General features: G+C 39.6%; 1 protein-coding gene across 1 annotated transcript in view; it reads right to left on the bottom strand.

Moving 5' to 3' along the window:
* Positions 1-13,060, bottom strand: part of PTH2R (parathyroid hormone 2 receptor) — a 105,811-nt gene extending 92,751 nt beyond the window's left edge. The window contains exon 1 of the mRNA XM_032637652.1: positions 12,984-13,060. Within this exon, the coding sequence (XP_032493543.1) occupies positions 12,984-13,046 (63 nt within the window). The 5' untranslated portion in view covers positions 13,047-13,060. The remainder of the gene's footprint in view (positions 1-12,983) is intronic.
* Between the last annotated feature and the right edge of the window lie 10,981 nt (positions 13,061-24,041).

Genomic DNA, 24,041 nt, shown 5'->3' on the forward strand with positions numbered 1-24,041 from the left:
AAATGAGTTATGGAGAAAAAGGTGGAAGGACACATATTACCTAAGTGGGATGGGGACGGTGGAATGGTGGTGAGAGGAAAGATGGAGGAAAAATGTGTGTCAAACAGAAAAAAAAAGTCATTTTTTGGAAAAATATGTAATGTATGTCAAGTGAAAAAGTAACATATAAAGTTTCATTTATAATGTAACTGAAAGTATGTATTCATTGAATATGTGAATAGCCAAAGACTAAATGAGAATGTAGGCAGATTTTATCTTGGATTCCTATTATGTTTACATACTAATTTCAATAAAGTTCTTTCTAAAAGCTAAAACTATATTGAAAATTTGAAGAAGTCTGAATCCCTAATATATTAAAGATCAAAACCTTCTACTCTTTACAAATAAAAAATGAAACCCAGAGTTTAGCCACTTATCTATGGTCACCCAGCTCAGTTATAGTAAAATGTGCACTAAAAGCCAAGTTTCCTATCTCCCAAGGAAATGTTCTCACACAGGACTGATTTTGTCATTCAAGCCTGTTCGATAATGTGCTGCACTATGACAGAGTCCATCTCATGTGGAAAGGAAAGCAGACAATAATTAGCACTATCAAAACTGTGTTGACAGAAAGACAAATAGTATATGATCTCACTTATATGTGGAACCTAAAAAGTCAAACTCATGGAACCAGACACTAGAATGGTGGTTACCAGGGGCTGTGGGGTGGGGAAAATGTGGAGCTGCCGGTCAAAGGGTACAAATTTCCAGTTATAGGATGAATAAGCTCTGGGGAGCTAGCCTAGAGCATGGTGACTAGAGTTAACAATGTTGTATGTATACTTGAATTTTTATAAGACAGTAGTTTTTGTTTGTTTGTTTTTGCCACACTGCACAGCTTGTGGGTCTTAGTTCCCTGACCAGGGATTGAACCCAGAAGTCCTAACCACTGGACCGCCAGGGAATTCCCACTAAGAGTAGATCTTAAGTGGTCTCATCACACACACACACACACACACACACACACACACACACACACACACACAAAAGATAACTACGTGAGGTGACGAATGGGTTACTTGACAGTGGTAATCATTTCACGATATATAGAGATATTAAATCATCAAGTTGTACACTTTTTTGCAAATCACATTATATAATATAAAAAAGAATAAAATAATAAATAAATAAGCCACTCCTCACACACACACAGTGTTGACCTTTGTGGGGAACATAACAAATCATCAAGAAGATCATTTCCTTCAGGCAGTAGGCAACCAGAATTTGAGTTACAGAAAAATCACACTACAGGCCAAACTGCAGTGTCCAATATTCCATTTATAATTGGTGTTACCACCCCAGGCAACACATCTGTCATGTGGCACAGTTGTAGGATCCTGGGAAAGAGTAGTGGCTTGGAAAATTAACATGGTTGGTATTATATCATCAGCAGTGAAGAGAATAATTTTGAGCAAAAGCAATGAAGTAAAATCACCATTAATAGGTCAACAAACTATAAGGTAAAGTTTCACATAGTAGAAACACTACGCACTCATTAGCCATAAAAATTGTGCATGCTTATTAAGCGAATAAAGAAAAATTACAATGAGAACTTGTAAATTAAACAATGTTCTAAGGCCTCTCAAAAAAGGTGTGAATAAAACTTTGGTTTCCTAATTTATGATATAATGATATCAGAAACAGCTAGTTTTCCATCAGACAACAAACAGCTAGTTTTATGAACAAAAAAGAGGAGGCCAAGATGTAACAGTTCTTAGATAGCTGAGTGAATAATAGGAGAAAAAAGGAGGAAAAGGTAGGCTGTATTGAGCAGTTTAGTTAATAGATTGGGAATGATAAAGGGGCTCTGAACAAGTAAGAAGTGAAAGTCTATGGTCTTACTGTAGGTAAAGTAAAACTGCTGGGGGAGGTTATCGAGAGGACATGACCACAGGTAGAGCCGAGGGCTGGACCCAGGCAATCAGAGGCTCCTCACCCCCTCCCCTGCCCTTGGAATGCACACTTTGTCCACTGTTTCCACAGTGAGAGCTGTTTTCATGGATGCAGCCTTGAAAGAACATGTTGTTGAGACCATCCGGATGGTACACGTGACTGAACCTAGGTAAGGCCTCTATATCAACTTATAAGATGGTGGCAGGTGAGTGTGGAGACCTACTCATCTTGCTGCTGCCCAAGACAAGCTTCATATTAAGTTCCCTTGCTTATTAAACCTGCCACCTACCAATGTGGAGTGATCTGCCTCTTTCTTCCATCTCTCCTTGCCCTCCGTGTACAGAAGCCAGTTTCACATTTTACCCGGGGAGCTCCTGAGGTTTTGAACCAACAAAACTTAACCCACTAAGGGCAAAAACGGGGGTGCTATATTTGATAACATTGTGAGAGATCAGTGTAACTTGGGACACAAACCTTGGAGAGACTAGGGGGAGAGACACAAGAGGCTACAATTCAACAATAAGGTGTTTTGTCAAGTTGATTTCCTCTCCCAAAGGAACCGTCATCACTCAAAGGCTGGTTTAAACATTAACTCAAATTTAGAAACATTTACAAAAATGCTGAACATGCTCTGCTTGAAAACATGAGCATGTACTTCACTATATTTATATTTCCAGTGACTATCACATTGTCTGGTGCATGAGAGACCATCAAAGTATCAATACTTGCCGATTGGAACTGTCATGAATAAAAAGTTATGGGGTTTTTTTGTTTCTTTTTTTTTTTTTAATTAGATAGGATACCTCTTTTTAGACAGCTTTTTTGAGGTATAATTGATATACAAAGAGCTGCACATATTTAATGTGTGCAATTTGATGAGTCTGGACATGTGCAAATACTCACAGTACCATCACCATGATCAAAATAAAAGATGCAGCCAACATCTCCCAAAGTGTACTTCTGACCCTTTTGTTAGTTTTCGGTTTTTTGTAGTAAGAACAGTTAACATGAGATCTACCCTCTAAACAAGTTTTAAGTGCACTAAGTGCCAAGAAAAAAAAAACTAAGGGGGAAAAAAAAGTGTACCATATTGCTAACCATGGGCCTTGTGTTGAATAGCCAATCTCTAGAACCTAGTCATCTAGCATGGCTGAAATTTTAATGAGAAGACGTTAATAGGTAAGTTATTCTTTGTTTTCCCATATCTACAGAATTAAAGCACAGATCTTATGTAGTTTCAGCGTAAAACTGTGCCAACAATATGCTTAACTAGATAACATAAGGAAATTTCTTGGTGCACACATCTGACTCCATAGGTAGAGCAGGCTTCAGGAGAATGGGAGAATGTAAAATTCATGAGGGCAGGGATTTTCAGTTTTGCTTTTTTTTTTTTTTTCACTTACTCTACCACTTGTCCTTGTTTGCCACAAAATTGGTAAGAAATGGAGCGGATTTTGGAGAGGCAATAAAAATGCTCATTACCTTCCTCATGAGATTGTTGTGAGGGTTAAAGAAAATAATGCATAGAGATGCCTAATTAAGTGCCTTTATATAGTGAACACTGTATAAATGTTAACTATTACTACTGCTATTATCACCAAGCCTATACTTTTATTACATTCTAAATATATTCGACCAAAATAAACTTAGTGAAGTAAAAAGAGAAAAAAAAAAGGCTGAACATGAGAAACCTCTGGCAGAGGTTTTCCCAGCTCTAGCTGAGTATCTACCATTCACACTGCAAAAATGTGTAAGTCAAAGACAGACAAGATATATTAGAAAGAAGGAAAAGGAACAGATCCTGCAGGGAGGGGAGACAGAAGTCAAGAGCAGAGGCCAAGAGCTCCTTTTTACAGTAGTAGCAATCTTGTCTCCTCCCGTAGAGTGAAAGCTCCTTGGAGAACAGAGCCATCTCTTAACCACTTTCGGAACCTGCACAATGAACATAATACTTAGTAACGCAGTGCAATTTTATTGAATTAAAAATGAGAAGTCTGGGGCTTCCCTGGTAGCGCAGTGGTTGAGAGTCCGCCTGCCGATGCAGGGGACACGGGTTCGTGACCCGGTCCGGGGAGATCCCACATGCCGCGGAGCTGCTGGGCCCGTGAGTCATGGCCGCTGAGCCTGCGTGTCCAGAGCCTGTGCTCCGCAACGCGAGAGGCCCGCGTACCGCAAAAAAAAAAAAAAAAAAGTCCTGGGGAAAAAGAATTTTCACTGGGGGCAACTCCTCAAATTCACAGAAAAGCCATCGGCCAGTCATCTACTCATTCTACACTGACTGTGCTGGTTTAGCACTGAGGAGTGTTGAGAGTATTTATTTCAACAGTATTCGTTTAATCCTCCCAAGGGCAAGATACTGTGGCAAAAGGTAGACATAAAAGAAATTCAAGCCATTGATCTTGCCTGGGGGTAGGTCAAGGGGTACAATATGGCTCTCAGACTACACTATAACCGTGAGTGGTAAGAAATGCAATAAACTCACAAACAAAATGTTATAACTAAATATTACCAATCTGATGGGAAATAGAAGTATGCTGTGTCTTTGGAATGATTTTAAAAGGCATTCTCGAGGATGCAGGAAAGCCCCACGTATCTACTCACGATTTCTTCCAGTTTTTAGATATCTCTAAGCTCAATTAATCAACATAAAATTGAGCTTAACTTTTGTTTAGATAACTACCAAAAGCTTCTGAATATTGTGTCTTACAGACTTTATTCATCTAAGTAATGAGATGCCAGAATATAGGTTGAGAGGAGAAGTCCCGCCTTGGTACTCATTACACGCATGAGTGGCTTGCTACAGGCAGGTTCTGTTACAGTGTAGGCAGAAGAATATTCAAGCTCAGGCATATCTCATGCCACAAAATTGCATTGTTAAATACAATCTCTGCTGTCAAAAAAAATGTATTTTAAAAAATAACTGAGAAACTTTTTACCGTGGAAAACAGAACTAACCTGATTATAAAAGTAAGGAAAGTGACAAGCAGTATAAACTATTCTCATCTAGGAAATTTCAGCCAGTTTGCAATTTGATGTAAATGGTTTCATAAAAGAGAGGCAGTTTTACCTTAATTACCTTAATTATACATATATATACATATATACAATTCCAATCTTCTCATATAAATATTTGGCCAAAGAGTATTTTTTAATTTAAAATCAGAACACAATTTATTAATGTGTAATTAATGCCATTTCAATCAACCAAAATATTCATAATCTCTGCAGGACCAAGAAAACTTGGGAACTATATTTTATTACGGAGAAATGTTTATTTTACTTGACTAAATGTTCATTTAGTCAAGTGGTGTTTATGATTTCTTGCTCTGTGCTGGCCATTTGGGATACAAAAAGGAGCAAAAACAAGTACAGCCTTTGCCTTCATGAAAACTGCAGTCTAGAAAAGGAGAAAGAGTAATTACACCATGATCACAGAAAATGTTAAGTTACAACTCTGAAAAATACTACAAGAGAAAGTAAGATATACAGTGTTCTGAGAGCTTATTGTAAGCACATTTTTGCCTTACTGGGTAAGCCAGGCTTTCCTGAATAAGGTACACATGAGCTGATATCTAGAGGACAAACTGGAAATTAACTTGGTGATGCATACAGGGGAAAGAATCCAGGCAAATTCTTGAGAGAGGGCAGACAAGGAACTGAAAAGTTGGCCAAATAACAACATTTTTGTTTGTTTGCTAGACATTTGAATTTTTTATCCTATATCTCATAATAACAAAAGTATTTTACTTAGTTGCCAATTTAAGAAGCAATATATAATAGCCCTTCTACCTATGATTATGAAAACACTTACCAATATTTAATGAGCATCTACTGGTACCATTCACTCTAGAAAAATGATTAAGAATCAGTTCCTGCCCTCAAGTAGTCCAATACCTGTGACAGGAGCTCAATACAACGAATATGACATTTTTTAAAGAAATAACGTATCATTTGTGACTTAAAAATTATACATGTTGTCATTCAAAAGTTCTATACTAGCCTTACATTTAACAACTTAACAAAATTAGCAATGATGTTACTTCTATTAAAAACCTAGAGCAACTATCATACTTAATGATAAATCTTTAGAAGCATCCCACTGAAGTAATAAGCAAGGTAAGATGCCCACAATAATTACTGTTATCATTCAACTTTATATGGAATTTCTAGCTAATGTAACGTAAGAAAAAAGATAAAAAGAAGTAACAGATAAAGGCTACAAATAAACTTATCTACAAAATAGAAACAGAGTTACAGATGTAGAAAATAAACTTATGGTTACCAAGGGGTAAAGGGGGGAGGGATAAATTGGAAGATTGGGATTGACACATACACACTATTATATATAAAATAGATAACTAATAAGGACCTACTGTATAGCACAGGGAAGTCTAGTCAATACTCTGTAATGGCCTATATGGGAAAAGAATCTAAAAGAGAGTGGATATATGTATATGTATAACAGACTCATTTTTCTGTACACCTGAAACTAAGACAACATTGTAAATCAACTATACCCCAATAAAAATTACAAAAAATAAATAAATAAAGTATTCAAAACAAAAAAGATGTACCTTCTAGAAATCCATGAAATACTAGTTCTCATAGTCCTAATCTATACAAAGTGAACAAAATAAAATCTACACTCTTGGGCTATAATCTGAGATAAATAATATGACGGTAAAACACAGTCACAGATGAAGTGCTCAGTAACTGTTTGTTATTAATGTTACTATTGTAAATAAAAGTTATCTCTAAAAAAAGAAAGAAAGGACAGATACAGATATTGGAGAAAATTGTTACTGTTCAGGAATAAACTTCATAAGTATGAATCAAAAAATAAAAATAATAGAGATTCTCTATACAAACAATAATTTAAAATGTGATAGAAATTATGGTAATGATGATGATGACGACAACACTGATGGCTGATACGTACAGTGAGCAAACTCTGTGACAGCCACTACATTAAATGCTTCTCATGAGGTTTTCATGTAATACACGTCAGAAAAAAATAACTGGCATTAGGTCATCCCATTTTTTTTACTTTTTCTCACCCCAATTTTTGGGATGAAGAAACTGAGTTTTTGAGATAAGTAATAGCATGAGAATAGGAAACACAGATTCCAAATTCAGTTCCTATTAGAAGGTCCATAATCTTGACCATTTTGTGTAGTTCCCTCTTCCTCCAGAAAGCTATGATTTACTTTCTTTGAGAGTCTATAAAATTCTATCATCCAGTGGACTAATTGGCAAGCTCAACATTTAGCCTGCTAGTTTGTCAGTTATTAAGACAAGAGATCTCTGGAAACACTCAACTCCCTCAGGGTTGCTTTACCAGCAGCTCTCTTTCCTCCATCTTTGTGACCAGATATACGTTGCACTGCATCATTTATACCCAGGGCAGTCATCTCTGATCCTTAGAATAGAATGACATTTTTTCAATTAAAATTGGAGTAGGGCTTCCCTGGTGGCACAGTGGTTGAGAATCCACCTGCCGATGCAGGGGACATGGGTTTGTGCCCCGGTCCGGGAAGATCCCACATGCCGCGGAGCGGCTGGGCCTGTGAGCCATGGCCTCTGAGCCTGTGCATCTGGAGCCTGTGCTCCGCAACGGGAGAGGCCACAACAGTGAGAGGCCTGCGTACCGCAAAAAAAAAAAAAAAAAAAAAAAACTGGAGTAAATGATCAGAGACTTGAGTTCCAAGTGGGATCAAAGAAGATGAATAAAAGAAATACAAATTATCTTAATCAAACATTTATGGAGAACCTACCACCCAAAGGCACCATGCTAATTGTCACAGAGGGTTCCAAATTGCTTATTAGCCCCTTTTCCCCTGTGAATTTACAATTCAGGGGTAATCTTATAGAAAACCAATCTGCATGTCTTTTTTCAAACTAGTTAGCCAACCCTTTTTAATTCCACTATACTCTCACTGAGAATATCATTCTTTCATGTGTTTTCAAGTACTCCCTATTTAAAAAGGGATGATGCTAAATCCAGAGCTTCTCTTAAACTCCATAATCCAATACCCAACCCTCTCCTAAATATCTCACAGGCTCCACCAGCTCAGCTTATCTAAAAATCTAACTCATCGATGATACCTGCCCCAACCCACTCTTCCTTCAGTTCAATGTACCTTCTACCTCTCGAATACATCTGCCTCCCTGCATCTCCACTTCTACAAGGACACACCAGTGATTATAAGACTGCTGCAACTGCCTTATGATTAGCTGTACTGTCTTCAGAACGACTTCTTCAAAGGAGGAGATAGATGTTAATCAAGGACTCATTAATAACTGGCAAACTATAACATCTATCAGCATTATGAATAAAATGTCCTATTGTTATCTGAAGGAGTTGGGTTCTGAAAAAGAAAGCATAAGGAATAGACGGAAGAGTGCTGCAGGCAGAGGGAATAGCCTTGCAAAATTCACATACACACACACACATACACCTTTTAAAAGCCTTCACTTACCCCCAATCTTGTTTAGAAATTATCTCAATCTAATAATCATTCCATTAAAAAGCTCTTTACTAATTGGCTGATAGAAGGAAAGAGCTGACATTTTCATTATCAGACACCTTAAGGCTTTTGTTGTTTATATGATTTTAATACTCTCACATTCTATGAGATAAATGTCATTATTGCCCCCATTTTATTTATTTATTTATTTGTTTATTTATTTTTGGCTGAGTTGGGTCTGTGTTGCTGTGCATGGGCTTCTGTAGTTGTGGCGAGTGGGGGCTACTCTTTGTTGCGGTGCACAGGCTTCTCATTGCAGTGGCTTCCCTTGTTGCAGAGCAGTGGCTGTAGGTGTAAGGGCTTCAGTAGTTGTGGCACGTGGGCTCAGTAGTTGTGGCTTGTGGGCTCTAGAGCGCAGGCTCAGTAGTTGTGGCACACGGGTTTAGCTGCTCCACAGCATGTGGGATCTTCCCAGCCCAGGGCTCGAACCCGTGTCCCCTGCATTGGCAGGTGGATTCTTAACCACTGCGCCACCAGGGAAGCCCTATGTCTTCATTCTTAAGTCTACCAATAATGGCTTGTTGGTAATTCCATTTATTATCACTACAATTTCCAGTACAGCATGTTGGTTTATTTGATTGATTGATTGATTATCTATCCCCTTGTATCTCTATACCCCACTCCTCCTTCTCTACCTTCCCATACACAACCATTTACGTGAAATATATATACAAAATATTAACTAAATATGTTGATACAATATGTATTGCTGTTTTGTGTATGTATTTGAATGTACGTAAATGGTAACATACATCTCATTGTTTCTGTGCTGTATCTCAGCCTATTTTAAGGATTTCATTCATGCTGCTTTGTGTACATTGAATCCATTGCTTTTTATTGCTGCCTGATACCCCACTGAACACCCAGATTGTTCCCAGCTCTCTAACACCACAGAATTACTGCAATAACCATTATGGACTTGTGTGAGAAATTCTTGGGGAAATAGACCCAGGGGTGGATATTGCTGATAAAGAGCATGTGTTATACATAATCCAGCTAATCGATGCCCGTCTGATCTCCACGATGAGGGCACCAGTCTGAGGGGTGGGTTCAGGAGCAGAAGGCCCCGTGTGACTCATGGCTACTCTACTTGTTAGCGGTGTGACCCAAGAATGCTACATAACATCTCTTAGCCCCATTTTCTCATTTATAAAGCGTGAACAATTTACAGTGCCTAGCTCATAAAGTTACTGTGAGAATTAAAGGAAATAATGATAAAGCGCTTAGCACAGTATGTGGTATGTGGTCATCATTTTCTTCCCACCCAGTAAGAGATTTCTGACTTTCCAGGAGACCCTGAATCATCACACTGGAAGGTCAGTAAAGCCCATCCTCCTAACTGCACAGAGGAAGAATGGAGAGATCAAGTTTCATGCCCCGAGGAGGTTGCATGTTATCAGAGGAGGGATCTGAATGCAGCTTTCCGGGCCCCCAGGCCAGTGTTCCTTCCCCTGTACCAGAATGTCCACGGTGGTTCTGGGATTCCACTCAGGCAAAAATGAGTAATAACTAGAACACGAAACCAGCCCTGCGTTGGCATCTGCTCACACCTGGTACTCTATGGAACTGAGGTACTTCCACTCAGTATGTCAGGAGCTCCTGGGAAATTTTTCCAGTTGTGGTGGTGGATTTGTACTCACTTCCTCTCACACACTGAGAGCCCCACTGATCTGCAGCCCTGAAGCCTGGAGAAGGTGCCTGCATCACGTGGCGTCAGCCCATTCTCAAACCCAGCAAAACCAGTGTTGTTCCTTGATAATTTTGTAAGGGAGGGAACAGCCATGGAGGTACACCACTGAGACAGTCCTTCTAGAAGGAACCAGCTACCTGTCTGGAAGGAGTGCAGTTGGCTGACAGCCTCCAGCTGCAGTGCTTTCAAGCATCTGTCTCAGCTCTGGATCCCAGTCAACAATCATACAAAAAAACCCTAGCCGATGACTGAGCACAGTGGAAGAACCAGGACATGGCCATTTCTTCACCATGTAGGATGACTATGATGGGCAACCCAGAGCTCTCCATGGGGTTGGCAAGACTTTGTCAGGTTTGCAGCCCAGTCTGAGTCTCTCCTTGTCCAATCCTGCTTCCCCACCCTGTTACCTTTCTCAGGTTTTACCCTCCAGTAAAGAAAATACTACACATATTCACACAGTTGTCCTCACTCTGACTCTAGGAACTGCATTGCTGGGCTCTTCAATGATGCCTGATGCATGCATTCATGGCTTTTGAACTGTGCACTGAGGCAAAGGCAGCATCTTCACCAGCCAAAACCCACAGGGATATTTAAAACAATTGCAAGTACTGGCCTATGTTGCCTATTGTGTAATGTAATCCAATGTTTGCCAGATAGTAAACATTTATTCTACACAAGCTCATTCTGCTTGGATGAGTGTCCTTTGTTGTTCTATCAATATATTACATTTTTTAATATATGTCTTTGCTGGGAATGAAGAAACTGAAGATCAAAGAAGGTGTCAGCGTGTCAATGTAAATCACTTTAATGTAACCTTCAGATTTTGTTTAGAGTGCCAGAAATGTAACGTATTATCACAAACTCATTTCACATAATTCTTAATCTATAAATATAAATGGAAATGGGTTTTAAGCAATGGGCCTTAACCAGAGGCGATTTTGCCTCCCAAGGGACGTTTGGCAATAGCGGGAGATGTTTTTGGTTACCACAAGGCAGGGGTTGGGAGCTGCTACTGGTTTCTAGTGGAGAGGACGGGAATGCTGCTAAATAACCTGCAATGTACAAGTCAGCACCCATAACAAAGAATTATATGGCCCAAAATGTTGAGAAACCTTGGTTTAAAATCATAGGAAAAGCGTTCAATGTCCTGATTGTTTTTTTGAAAGCTAAATATTCTTCCCATAATCGCACAGTGATTTCCTTCTCCGTTGTACTAAACAATGTCTATTTCCTTAGAAAAAGTAATCTGGAACGCTGAATAAAATAAATGGCTAGAGGTCACTTGTCCCTTATACAAGGAAGTGGTGTTTTCAAGCATATTATCCAAATATCTTATGAGAGAGAAATGCAGGAAATACATTAGAGATCACCCGAGCTCTATAACTGTCACCAAATTCTTAAGAGTTTTTCCATTCATTCATAATTCCTTCTGTTACCTTGGTGAAATTTTTCAGGTTAGAGCATACTCTACTTTTGAGTATTCATTGACCATCCTATTAGTCAATGTATAACACACATCGTTTGATTTTTTTAACATATTAAATTCACTTGAAATATCCTAGTCATATTACATAAAGCCCAGTATTTAGGAGAACACCTATTTCTATTAACATATGTAGCGATGTGGTTAAAAAACAAAACAAACAAAAAAAAAAAAAACTGCACGTTTAGAATAACAAATTTAAACCGGCCATTTGAAAGCCAAGAACATAGTATTAAGTTTAGACAGTACCAGTACATAAATTAATGCCTTAATTTTCTCATGGGGAAAGAATTTAAAAAAACACCTAATTTGGGGCTTTATTTGACGGTCAAAGTGCGCCCCCTCCCGAACAGAAAAGAGAAATAACATTGATTTCCATTTAAAGTTACAGAGCTCTTAAATTGCATTACACTACAAGCATCTCTTTCTAGCTCATCTAAAAAGCTGAGTGTAAATCCTACATTTTATTTGACTCAAAAAAATGTGAGGATGAATTGTGGCTTGCGCATTAGAAAGGCTCCATTGTGAAAGATCACCCAGAAAATCTCTAAACGATATTAGCAGTATGAAAATGACAACTACCATTTAGTCTAAACATAACTCAGCTTTAACAAGTTATATGTATTTTTCTATCTAGTCTCCTCGCTTTAATGATACGTGATTCTGTAACAGGGAGAGTCAATTATCCTTTCAGACAGTGGTCACAAACAATCCTAGAAATTTAAGTTCTCAAAAGTGACGGTACGGGCTTCCCTGGTGGCGCAGTGGTTGAGAGTCCGCCTGCCAATGTAGGGCATACGGGTTCGTGCCCCGGCCCGGGAAGATCCCACATGCAGCAGAGCGGCTGGGCCCGTGAGCCATGGCCGCTGAGCCTGCGCGTCCGGAGCCTGTGCTCCGCAACGGGAGAGGCCAAAACAGTGAGAGGCCCGCGTACCGAAAAAAAAAAAAAAAAAAAAAGTGACGGTAAATTGCCAGCAGACAAAAAATAATTTGAATTAATTAAACGGGGATCAAGGAGACTAAGAGTAAGAAAAGTTCTTCACCTCTCAACCCTCCTGACCCGGAACCCCGTTGTTCATAAATATCCTCTTACTTTGCAGATGCCAAGATGCTGGTCGGAATAGTGCCCACCCCCAGGACATCATTCACCTATAGCATATCTTTGCAGCTCCACTAAATGACTGTCAAACCTTGCCGGGTGCACTTGTGTGTGTGTCTGTCTCTTTCTGAGTGTGTTAGTGCGTGAATGTGTAAGCGTCAGCGCCCGCGCGCGCCTTGGTCTCGGCCGCCCTAACGTTGAACACCGGCCGGAGGCTCCGGGAAGCAGGTGCCGCGGGACAGGGGCTCTTACCTGGGCTCTGGCGAGGAGGCAGCCGCCAAGCAGCAGCCACCCCCAGAGGTGGGGTCCGGCCATACCCGAGCCAGCCCGAGCGAGGAACAGGGACACTCCTCCTGAAGCCCGAGGAAAGATTCACACTCGCAACTTGGCCGGCGCGAGGCAAACTTGTGGCCGGGAGCGCGGCGCAGCTGGGGTGTCGGGCTCGAGGCCACTAGTCGGGGATGCCCGGGGCCAGGCTGTCCGAGCCCCGTGCCTTTCGGTCTCCGTTCTGCCGCGCGGAGGCTCGCGCCTTGGTTGCTACTTCCGGGGAGAGCTGCTCGAGTCCCGGCCTGGACTCGCGGCCCCAGCGCCCAGTGGGTCCGTGCGCGCCCTGAGTGGCTGCGGGGGCGGCGGGGAGGCGCTCGCGCTCCTCTTCCGAGTCTCTCTGTCCCGCAGCCCGAGGGATCCGAGGGCGACCGATCCAGAGCGCTGCTGCCGCCACCCCCGACTCACACAGTCTCTTCCTCCCTCCACTCTGTCCCTGGTTCCAACGCCCTGTCTCGAGGGAAGCCCTGGGTCGTCGGGGAGTGTCCGAAAGTTCCCTCCTGTCCAGACGCGCGCTGACCACTAGCCACCGCGACCTGGACAGTGTGGTTAAAGGTTTCCGAGGCCAGGCGCATTCTCCATCCAGGGCTCTGGGCTCAGCAGTCTCTACAGCGCTAAAGTTCTCTGATTGCCGTTCTCCTAACCACTGTAATAATACTGTGCGTGCGTGCGTGCGTCTGTGTGTGAATGAAGGAGAGAGAGAAAAAGAGATTTTGCTCCAGCAGAAATCTCTGGGTCGAAACATTTGGGGATCGTTTTATATTTTGGATCCATGCATTAAAAGAAAGACAACTATTTAATATTCTTTAACAGTTTTTTGTGCGTGAACGCCTTCTTTTTCTTTATTTTTCTTACAGGCATAATCATCAAGGTGCCAGAGACCTTGCTTCACAGACACTGAGTTGAAGAATATACAGTCTCCGAGGATCTGATACAGTTGGGAAGGAATGAGTCCCATAGATGAAACACAAAAATTCCCTCACCTCCTCGGATTTGACATTTGCCACCATTGGTTTTCATTTGAGTGCCAAAGTGAAAACTGGGTTTGTTTTTAAAACAGATAACTAATGACTGGCCAGGTCTAAAACACTAGAAATAGATGACTTTTACTTCTAATTCTATGTCTCTGAAAAAGTTCACTCCTACCTCTATTTTTATTGTTTATAGTACAGATATTTATTATAAACAATTTCATGTGCTTTTTGAAAGTAACAAGATCTAAATAAGGGGTCCTCAACCCCGGGGCTGCGGACCAATAGCGTTCACTTTTTTTTGGAAACTCAAGGGAAAAGATATATTTAAAAATTCTTAGTCACATTTTTTATTATAATACATATTCAAAGAGAAAATTTTACAAATGCATAAAATCACACGGAGGAAAATAAAATCCAACCAAATTTCTCTACCTAATCTTTTGTCTACTCATAATTATTTTGAATTAAGATTGGCCTTGTACTGTACATACCATTTTTTTAAATAGATCTTTACTGGAGTATAATTGCTTCACAATACTGTGTTAGTTTCTGTTGCACAAGAAAACAAATCAGCCATATGCATACACATGTCCCCATATCTCCTCCCTCTTGTGTTTCCCTCCCACCCTCCCTATCCCACCCCTCTAGGTGGTCACAAAGCATGGAGCTGATCTCCCCGTGCTATGGGGCTGCTTCCCACTAGCTATCTGTTTTACCTCTTGTAGTGTATATGTGTCAATGCTACTCTCTCACTTTGTCCCAGTTTACCCTTCCCCCTCCCCATGTCCTCAAATCCATTCTCTACGTCTGCGTCTTTATTCCTGTCCTGGCTCTAGGTTCTTCAGAACTTTTTTTTTTTTTAGATTCCATATATTTGTGTTAGTATACGGTATTTGTTTTTCTCTTTCTGACTTACTTCACTCTGTATGACAGACTCTAGGTCCATCCACCTCACTACAAATAACTCAATTTCGTTTCTTTTTATGGCTGAGTAATATTCCATTGTATATATGTGCCACATCTTCTTTATCCATTTATCTGTGGATGGACATTTAGGTTGGTTCCATGTTCTGGCTATTGTAAACAGTTTCAGGTTTCTCAGGGTATCTGCCCAGTAGTGGGATTGCTGGGTCATATGGTAGTTCTATTTTTAGTTTTTTAAGGAACCTCCATACTGTCCTCCATAGTCGCTGTGTCAATTTACATTCCTACCAACAGTGCAAGAGGGTTCCCTTTTCTCCACACCCTCTCCAGCATTTATGCGTGGGTTTATCTCTGGGCTTTCTATCCTGTTCCATTGATCTATATTTCTGTTTTTGTGCCAGTACCATACTGTCTTGATTACTGTACCTTGGTGGTATAGTTTGAAGTCAGGGAGCCTGATTCCTCCAACTCTGTTTTTCGTTCTCAAGATTGCTTTGGTTATTTGGGGTCTTTTGTGTTTCCATAAGAATTATAAAATTTTTTGTTCTGATTCTATGAAGAATGCCATTGGTAGCTTAATAGGGATTGCATTGAATCTGTAGATTGCTTTGTGTAGTATAGTCATTTTCACAATATTGATTCTTCCAATCCAGGAACATGGTATATTTCTCCATCTGTTTATGTCATCTTTGATTTCTTTCATCAGTGTTTTATAGTTTTCTGACTGCAAGTCTTTTGCCTCCTTAAGCAAGTTTATTCCTAGGTAATGTATTCTTTTTGTTGCAGTGGTAAATGGGAGTGTTTTCTTAATTTCTCTTTTTGAGTTTTCACTGTTGATGTATAGGAATGTCAGAGATTTCTGTGCATTAATTTTGTATCCTGAAACCTTACCAAATTCATTGATTAGTTCTAGTAGTTTTCTGGTGGCATCTTTAGGATTCTCTATGTATAGTATTATGTCATCAGCAGTGACAGTTTTACTTCTTATTTTCCAATTTGTATTCCTTTTATTTCTTTTTCTTCTCTGATTGCTGTGGCTAGGACTTCCAAAACTATGATGAATAAGAGTGGATAGAGTGGACATCCTTGTCTTGTTCCTGATCTCAGTGGAAATGCTTTAAGTTTTTCACCATTGAGTATGATGCTTGCTGTGGGTTTGTCATATATGACCTTTATTATTTTGAGGTAAGTTCCCTCTATGCCCATTTTCTGGAGAGTTTTTATTATAAATGGGTGTTGAATTTTGTTAAAAGCTATTCTGCATCTATTGAGATGATCATATGGTTTTTATTCCTTAATTTGTTAATGTGTTGTATCACATTGATTGATTTGTGTATATTGAAGAATCTTTGCATCCCTGAGATAAATCCTGCTTGATCATGGTGTATGATCCTTTTAATGTATTGTTGGATTCTGTTCGCTAGTATTTTGTTCAGGATTTTTGCATCTATGTTCATCAGTGATATTGGTCTATTTTTTCTGTGATATCTTTTTCTGGTATGGGCATCAGGGTGATGGTGGCTTCATAGAATGAATTTGGGAGTGTTTCTCCCTCTGCAATTTTTTGGAAGAGTTTGAGAAGGATGGGTGTTAGCTCTTCTCTAAATGTTTGATAGAATTCACCTGTGAAGCATCTGTTCCTGGACTTTTGTTTGTTGGAAGATTTTAAATTATGGTTTCAATTTCATTACTTGTGATAGGTCTGTTTATATTTTCTAATTCTTCCTGGTTCAGGAAGAATTGTACCTTTCCAAGAAAATTGTACCTTTCCAAGAATTTCTCCATTTCTTCGTGGTTGCCCATTTTATTGGTATATAGTTGTTTGTAGTAGTCTCTTATAATCCTTTGTATTTCTGCAGTGTCAGTTGTGATTTCTCCTTTCCATTTCTAATTTTATTGATTTGAGTCCTCTCCCTTTTTTTCTTGATGACTCTGGCTAAGGGTTTATGAATTGTGTTTACCTTCTGAAAGAACAAACTTTTAGTTTTGTTGATCTCTGCTATTATTTTCTTCATTTCTATTTCACTTATTTCTGCTCTGACCTTTATGGTTTCTGCTCTGATCTTTATGAACTTTATGATTTCTTTCCTTCTACTGACTTGGGGTTTTCTTTGTTCTTCTTTCTCTACCTGTGTTAAGTGTAGGGTTAGATTGCTTATTTGAGAGTTTTCTTGTTTCTTGAGGTGAGATTGAATTGCTATAAACTTCCCTCTTAGAACTGCTTTTGCTGTGTCCCATAGGTGTTGGGTCATTGTGTTTTCATTGTCATTTTTCTCTATGTATTTTTTTAAATTTCTTCTTTGATTTCTTCAGTGATCTCTTGGCTAAAATTTTCTGAGTCTTGATTTGTGACCCAAGATGTGATCTATCCTGGAGAATGTTCCAGGTGCACTTGAGAAGAAAGTGTATTCTGCCACTTTGGGGTGAAATGTTCTATAAATATCAATTAAATCTATATTGTCTATTGTGCCATTTAAAGCTTGTGCTTCCTTACTTATTTTCTGTTTGGATGATCTGTCTATTGATGTAAGTGGGGTGTTAAAGTCCCCTACTATTATTGTGTTACTGTCGATTTCTCCTTTCATGGTTGTTAGCATTTGCCTTATGTAATGAGGTGCTCCTCTTTTGGGTGCATAAACATTTATAATTTTTGTATCTTCTTCTTGGATTGATCCTTTGATTATTATGTAGTGTTCCTCCTTATCTCTTGTGACAGTCTTTACGTTAAAGTCTATTTTATCTGATATGAGTATTGCTACTCCAGCTTTCTTTTGATTTCCATTTTCATGGAATATCTTTTTCCACCCCTTCACTTTCAGTCTGTATGTGTCCCTAGGTCTGAAGTGGGTCTCTTGTAGACAGCATATATATGGGTCTTGTTTTTGTATCCATTCAGCTAGTCTGTGTCTTTTGGTTGGGTCATTTAATCCATTTACATTTAAGGTTATTATCGATATGTATATTCCTATTACCATTTTCTTAATTGTTTTGGGTTTGTTCTTGTGGGTCTTTTTCATCTCTTGTGTTTCCTGCCTAGAGAAGTTTCTTTAGCATTTGTTGTAAAACTGGTTTGGTGGTGCTGAATTCTCTTAGCTTTTGCTTGTCTGAAAAGCTTTTGACTTCCCCATCAGATCTGGATGAGATCCTTGCTAGGTAGAGTAATCTTGATTGTAGTTTTTTTCTCTTTCATCACTTTAAGTATATCCTGACACTCCCTTCTGGCCTGCAGAGTTTCAGCAGAAAAATCAGCTGATAACCTTATGGGGATTCCTTTGTATGTTATTTTTTGGTTTTCCCTTGCTTCTTTTAATAGTTTTTCTTTGAATTTAATTTTTGTTAGTTTGATTAATATGTACCTTGGTGTGTTTTTCCTAGGGTTTATCCTGTATTGGACTCTCTGTGCTTCCTGGACTTGGGTGACTATTTCCTTTCCTATGTTAGGGAATTTTCAACTATAATCTCTTCAAATATTTTCTTAGACCCTTTCTTTTTCTCTTCTTCCTGTGGGACCCCTATAATTTGAATGTTGGTGCATTTAGTGTTGTCCCAGTGGTCTCTGAGATTGTCTTCAATTCGTTTCATTCTTTCTTCTGCTCCTCGGCAGTTATTTCCACCATTTTGTCTTCCACCTCACTTATTCATTCTTCTGCCTCAGTTATTCTGTTATTGATTCCTTGTAGTGTATTTTTCATTTCAGTTGTTGTGTTGTTCATCTCTGTTTGTTTGTCCTTTAGTTCTTCTAGATCTTTGTTAAACATTTCTTGTATTTTCTCAGTCGATGTCTCCATTCTATTTCCATGGGTGGTGAGCAGGGCTTATGCTTGGGACCCACAGGGCTGGAAAATGCCCTGGGGGGCTGGGGGGAGGGGGAGTTAGTCTCAAGGAACAGAAGGGGCCCAGGCATGCCCCCTACCCCTGGTCTCAGAGGGCAGGGGACCTCACCTGGGAGCCCAGCAGGCTTCCTGGGCTAAAGTGGGCAGGGCAAATGCCCTCCTCTCCTCTCCTTCTCCTCCCAGAGGGCGCCTTCAACCTGCCTCTCCTGATCTCCCCGGCCTCCCTCCTATACCCCCAGGACCAATGCGGCCAGGGAGGAGGGGCGGCCTTGGAGGGCAGGGGACCGGCCTGGGAGCTCAGCAGGCTCCCCGTGCTGGAGTGGGCAGGGCAAACGCCCTCTGCTCCTCTTCAGCTTTTCCCAGAGAGTCCCTCCCGCCTGCCTCTCCTGATCTTCCCAGCCTCAGTGGCACCAATCCTGTCTGACCTCTACTTCTCCTCCCCTCTCTGTACCCCCACATCCTACCTGTTCACTTTGGGGTTCCTCCCATCTCCTTGGGCATCAGAGTCCCCCACCAATGGCCGGCAGGTGCCCTAGTTGTGGGGAGACACTAACTCTGCATCTTTCCACACCACCATCTTGACTCCTTGTACATAACATTTTTTAAAGAATGAAAAACAGACTCAGTAAGAATGTTCAGTTGGGTGGCTTTTGTTATTTAATTTTCTATACTTTCTATGTATTATATGATAAAGCATTCTGGAAACAAAAAGTTATTAAATGTTCTAGAAACAACAAAACAACTGGGATGACTATCCTTGAACATGTATTTTTATGTAAATCATTGAATATTGTCTTAAATTTTTAAATCAAAAATTTTGTAAAAAGATATGCTCAACTTTAAGGCTTATTGTAGATATTTATAAACTGAACTTGTTTATGGTCATTGTGAAGCATTTCCTTACTCTCTTGCTTTCACTGGTATCATTTTTTTAGAATCTTGTCCATTTCACAAAGATGACATGTCCTTATTCTTTTTTTATAAATTTATTTATTTATTTATTTTTGGCTGTGTTGGGTCTTTGTTGCTGCACTCAGGCTTTCTCTAGTTGCAGTGAGTGGGGGCTGCTCTTCGTTGTGGTGCGTGAGTTTCTCATTTTTGTGGCTTCTCGTGTTGCAGAGCATGGTGACCTCCTCTGTCCTTTTAACTCTATTTTTGTCTTTCCGAAATCTACTGGCTTTCTCAGAGTTGCCTTCTGTCCAGAATTTATAAGAACTATGATTCTTCTCTAGAAATGACATAGAATATTAGAATTTGAAAAACCTTTCAACTTCTTCCCAATACTTAAATTGCCCCTACAAATCTAAAGCTATATTTCCTCAATAAGAATAATTCAAGTGATGAAAATCTTACTAATTCAGTAGGTAGTGAGATTTACACGGAAAACAACTGATTGGACTAGCCAATACCATGGATTAAATGGCTAAAGATGGCTGACTATAACAATAACTCATATTTTATACTGTTGTATAAATTTTTTACAAACTTTACAAATTCCCTTCAAAAATTCATACCTTGCAAAATATTTGTGTCAGCAAAATATCCTGGTCCTTCAAACAAGCAAATAGTTAGGTAAACTAAGGGGCCCATTTTAATGATGGTACCCATTTAGATGAGGAAACTGCAACTCGAAAGAAGCTAAGTGACTTGCAGAAGAATACACAGCAGCAAGTAAGGACTTAAGCTTTGGTCTCCTATTTTCACATTTATCACTTTTCGTACTATCCTATCCTACCTTTATATGACGCACCATTTAGCATTCGTATAGAACTTCACAGATCTACTAAGTGCCTTCTCCTTCATTTTCTCATTTCTTCCACAAAGATAATTTCCTATTAGAATCACATTTTTAAAGACATTCTTCTTAAACTGCAGGATTAGTCACATCTCAGACAGTATGACATATCTCTGACTGATTTATTTTGAGTCTTTCAACACAGGGAGCCATATGCTCCCAAGAATGTACCAAATACCACTAAAAAGAGAAATTTAACCTAGATAAGAAAATGAATGATCCTTTAACTTGGGGATAGATTAGGAAAGAACATTGAAAATTTCAAACTAGTTATTCCTCTAGTTCTTAAAATAAGAAGGTGCAAGAACCCTTGAAAAAGATAATTTGGCTAAGATTTTTAAGACTTAGGGAGCATAACAGTTTGTTAGCAGTTTATACTCAGTACTTTCTAGACATAGAAGCTCACTGTAAGAAGTAGATGTTGATAAAAACAAAGAAGGAGGACATATTGTTTGTGTCCTAAAGAATTTATATGACAAAGCAAAATATCAACATAGACAAAATAAGGTATTATAAAAGTAGCTACAGGCGGCGGAGTGAGGGAATGATCACTCTGAAGTTTAAAAGGCTGAGGTTACTTTAAAGGTTCTAGGAGGCGGGAAGATATGCAAAGCTCCTTAGGTGATATGACGGATGGAGAAGGTGTTTTATGTGTTTTGTGTGGCATGAGCTTACCAAGAAGCTGGATGTATTACATATTATATATTATAAATTTCTAATCTGTATAAGAAACCACGAAGAAAACTGCCTTGTTGGTAAGAATGGGAAGGTGAGAAGCAGCAGGGGCTGGGAGTCCCTCCTTCTGGGCTAAGATATGGAATGTGGAATGGCATGGCAGTCAGTCATACACCACTGCAAAGTTGAGACATGAAAATGTCTTTATAGGAAAAGCATTTTGTTCACTCTGTGTAGAGCAGTGAGGAGTAGCCAGGGTATTGTGTAAGAGGTCCACGTGCAATAATAACAACACACCAAGCACTGTGTTAAGTACTAGAGCTTCAGACAGAACAATCTCGTCCTATCTCTGATGTGGTCCGAAGAGGGAGCAGCGGACGCAGTGGAAGCCCACTGCACCCTGTGTGGGTGAGAGAAGGTTTCTAGGGGAAACATGGGAACTGAGTGTGAAGAGTGGCTACGTGTGAGTCAACACAGGGGAGGGATGCTGAAGAGGACATTCAAGGCAGGGAGCAAAGTCTGCTCAAAGGGAAGGAGATCGGGGAGAGCGTGATGGAACATGAGTGTGAGAAGGAAGGGGAAATGCAGCTGCAAGTCCTGAGGATGAAAATGACAAGCATGAAAATACAGAAGAAAGGGCAGAGCTGAGAGAAAACTTGAAAGAAAATATTAACAGGACTTGGTCACCGACTGGCACTGGAAGATAAAAGGGATGATGGGGTTTTAAAAAGTCCCAAGTTTTGCAAGTCTTGGGGACGTAAAGAATGGGCATAGTGTTGGCTGTAATGGAAAGGTAGGAAGGGTACTGTTTTGAGAGGGAAGAGAAGCTAATCTTGACTTTCCTCGTATTAAATTTCAGGTAATATTAGAAATAGAGGTGGCAGATGGGGAAGAATTTGGGGATTGAAGAGAATATGAAATTGGAGAGTGGGGCTAAGATGAGCGCTAGAGGCACATTTAGGAATCGTCCAGATACAGGTGGAAGCCAAGACCACCTGTGCAGGAATTACTTGAAGAAACTCAAAGTAATGAGAATATAAATTATTTTCTCATAGAACTTGTACACACACATCTAATATAGAGAGTGTAGCATAATCCTGTTGTATGCCTCCTTCAGACGTTTGGAGTATAATTAACAAATGAGCAGGATGTTGGTAAACTAGCTCTACTGACTCTCACGTATCAATATCCAGTTGGTTTCTAATCTGGAGCTATGAGGTCAACACTTGTCAAACATTTATTAAGATGCACTATGAAATGTGCGTTTATTCTCTCCACAAAACTTTTTTGCTTGTATGGAAAAGTTCAAGAGATACAAATATCTGTGTAGACGTCAAATATCTTTTGATAAAAGACTATCTTGATTAGTTGAATTATAATACGCATACACTGTATTTCCAATAAGACATAAATAGGCTTTAGAAATTAAAGAAACTTAATAGAGCCATTATATACTGAACTCTAGCTGACCTGATTTGAAAAATGTTTAAAGTTAAGTTATTGTCTAATCTTTTCAGATCTAATAATTTTCCCTAAATTAAAATAAATCAATGGGATCTGTATAAAAAGTTATAGATAATGTAATAAACCTAATACCAAAATAACCACTAACATAAGTTATTCTGAACCATCCATTAGTGACCTGGGTAATGCTATTTTTAATAGGTTACCAGATTAAACTAGACATCTAAAAAATAAGGAGACTTTAATGAGAAATTCAAATTGCTCTTGCCATTCCTGAAAGTAAAAGAATATCCCTTCACAGAGTAAATAGCCATAGCCTTTCATTTTAGGTGGTCCCAAGGATAGGTACTGATGACTAACCCAATAACTGGGCAGATTTTTTTGGCAGGTACTTCTCAGGATATTATAATATTACAAAAGAGAAACGTCTACTAAAGTCAATTCTACCACTTACCTTTTAAGGAATTTGGACCTCACTAGTTAGAATTCATATTTTGTTTTATTTGCAATAAACAAGTACTGTACTAGCCTCTGGACATACAACTACTATAATACAATATTTATTTTCATAAGCTATAAAAAGCAACATTGGGCTTCCCTGGTGGCGCAGTGGTTGAGAATCCTCCTGCCGATGCAGGGGACACGGGTTCGAGTCCCGGTCTGGGAAGATCCCACATGCCGCGGAGCGGCTAGGCCCGTGAGCCATGGCCGCTGAGCCTGCATGTCCAGAGCCTGTGCTCCGCAACGGGAGTGGCCACAGCAGTGAGAGGCCCACGTACCGCAAAAAAAAAAAGAAAAAAAAAAAGCAGCATTATCTGCAAAGACAAAATAGGTCAAATAACTCAAGGAAGCAGTCTGAGATTTAGAAAGAGATTAATTTTCCAGATGATTTAACTGAAGACCTGTTGAAATAAAGTTTTATTTTCTATGAGGTAATTAATGAAGGTTTAAGGCTCCAGAAAAAGTGAGTGTCATTATAAAGGGCTGGAGGAATATTAACATAGAGGTTTGCATCTCTACTTCAGATGCTGGAAAGGAAAAGGTGAGCAGCAAGCCTGCGAACTTTTCTCTGTCAGAGGGAGAAAAAAACCTCAAATCTCTTTGTGAAGATGCTGTATTGGGGGGGGCAGGGAATCCCACAATCTTCACTCTGGATGAATTGCTAGAAGGACTCCTAGGACACAGAAGCTATTATATGTGTGGTTACAATTCATTACAAAGAAAGCATACAGATTAAATTCAACATAGGGAAAAGGCACATGGGGTAAAATTCAGGAGAAGCCAAGCACAAGCTTCCAGGTGTCTTCTCCCAGAGGAGTTG

Source organism: Phocoena sinus, chromosome 7 (assembly GCF_008692025.1).
Source record: "Phocoena sinus isolate mPhoSin1 chromosome 7, mPhoSin1.pri, whole genome shotgun sequence".
NCBI lineage: Eukaryota > Metazoa > Chordata > Mammalia > Artiodactyla > Phocoenidae > Phocoena > Phocoena sinus.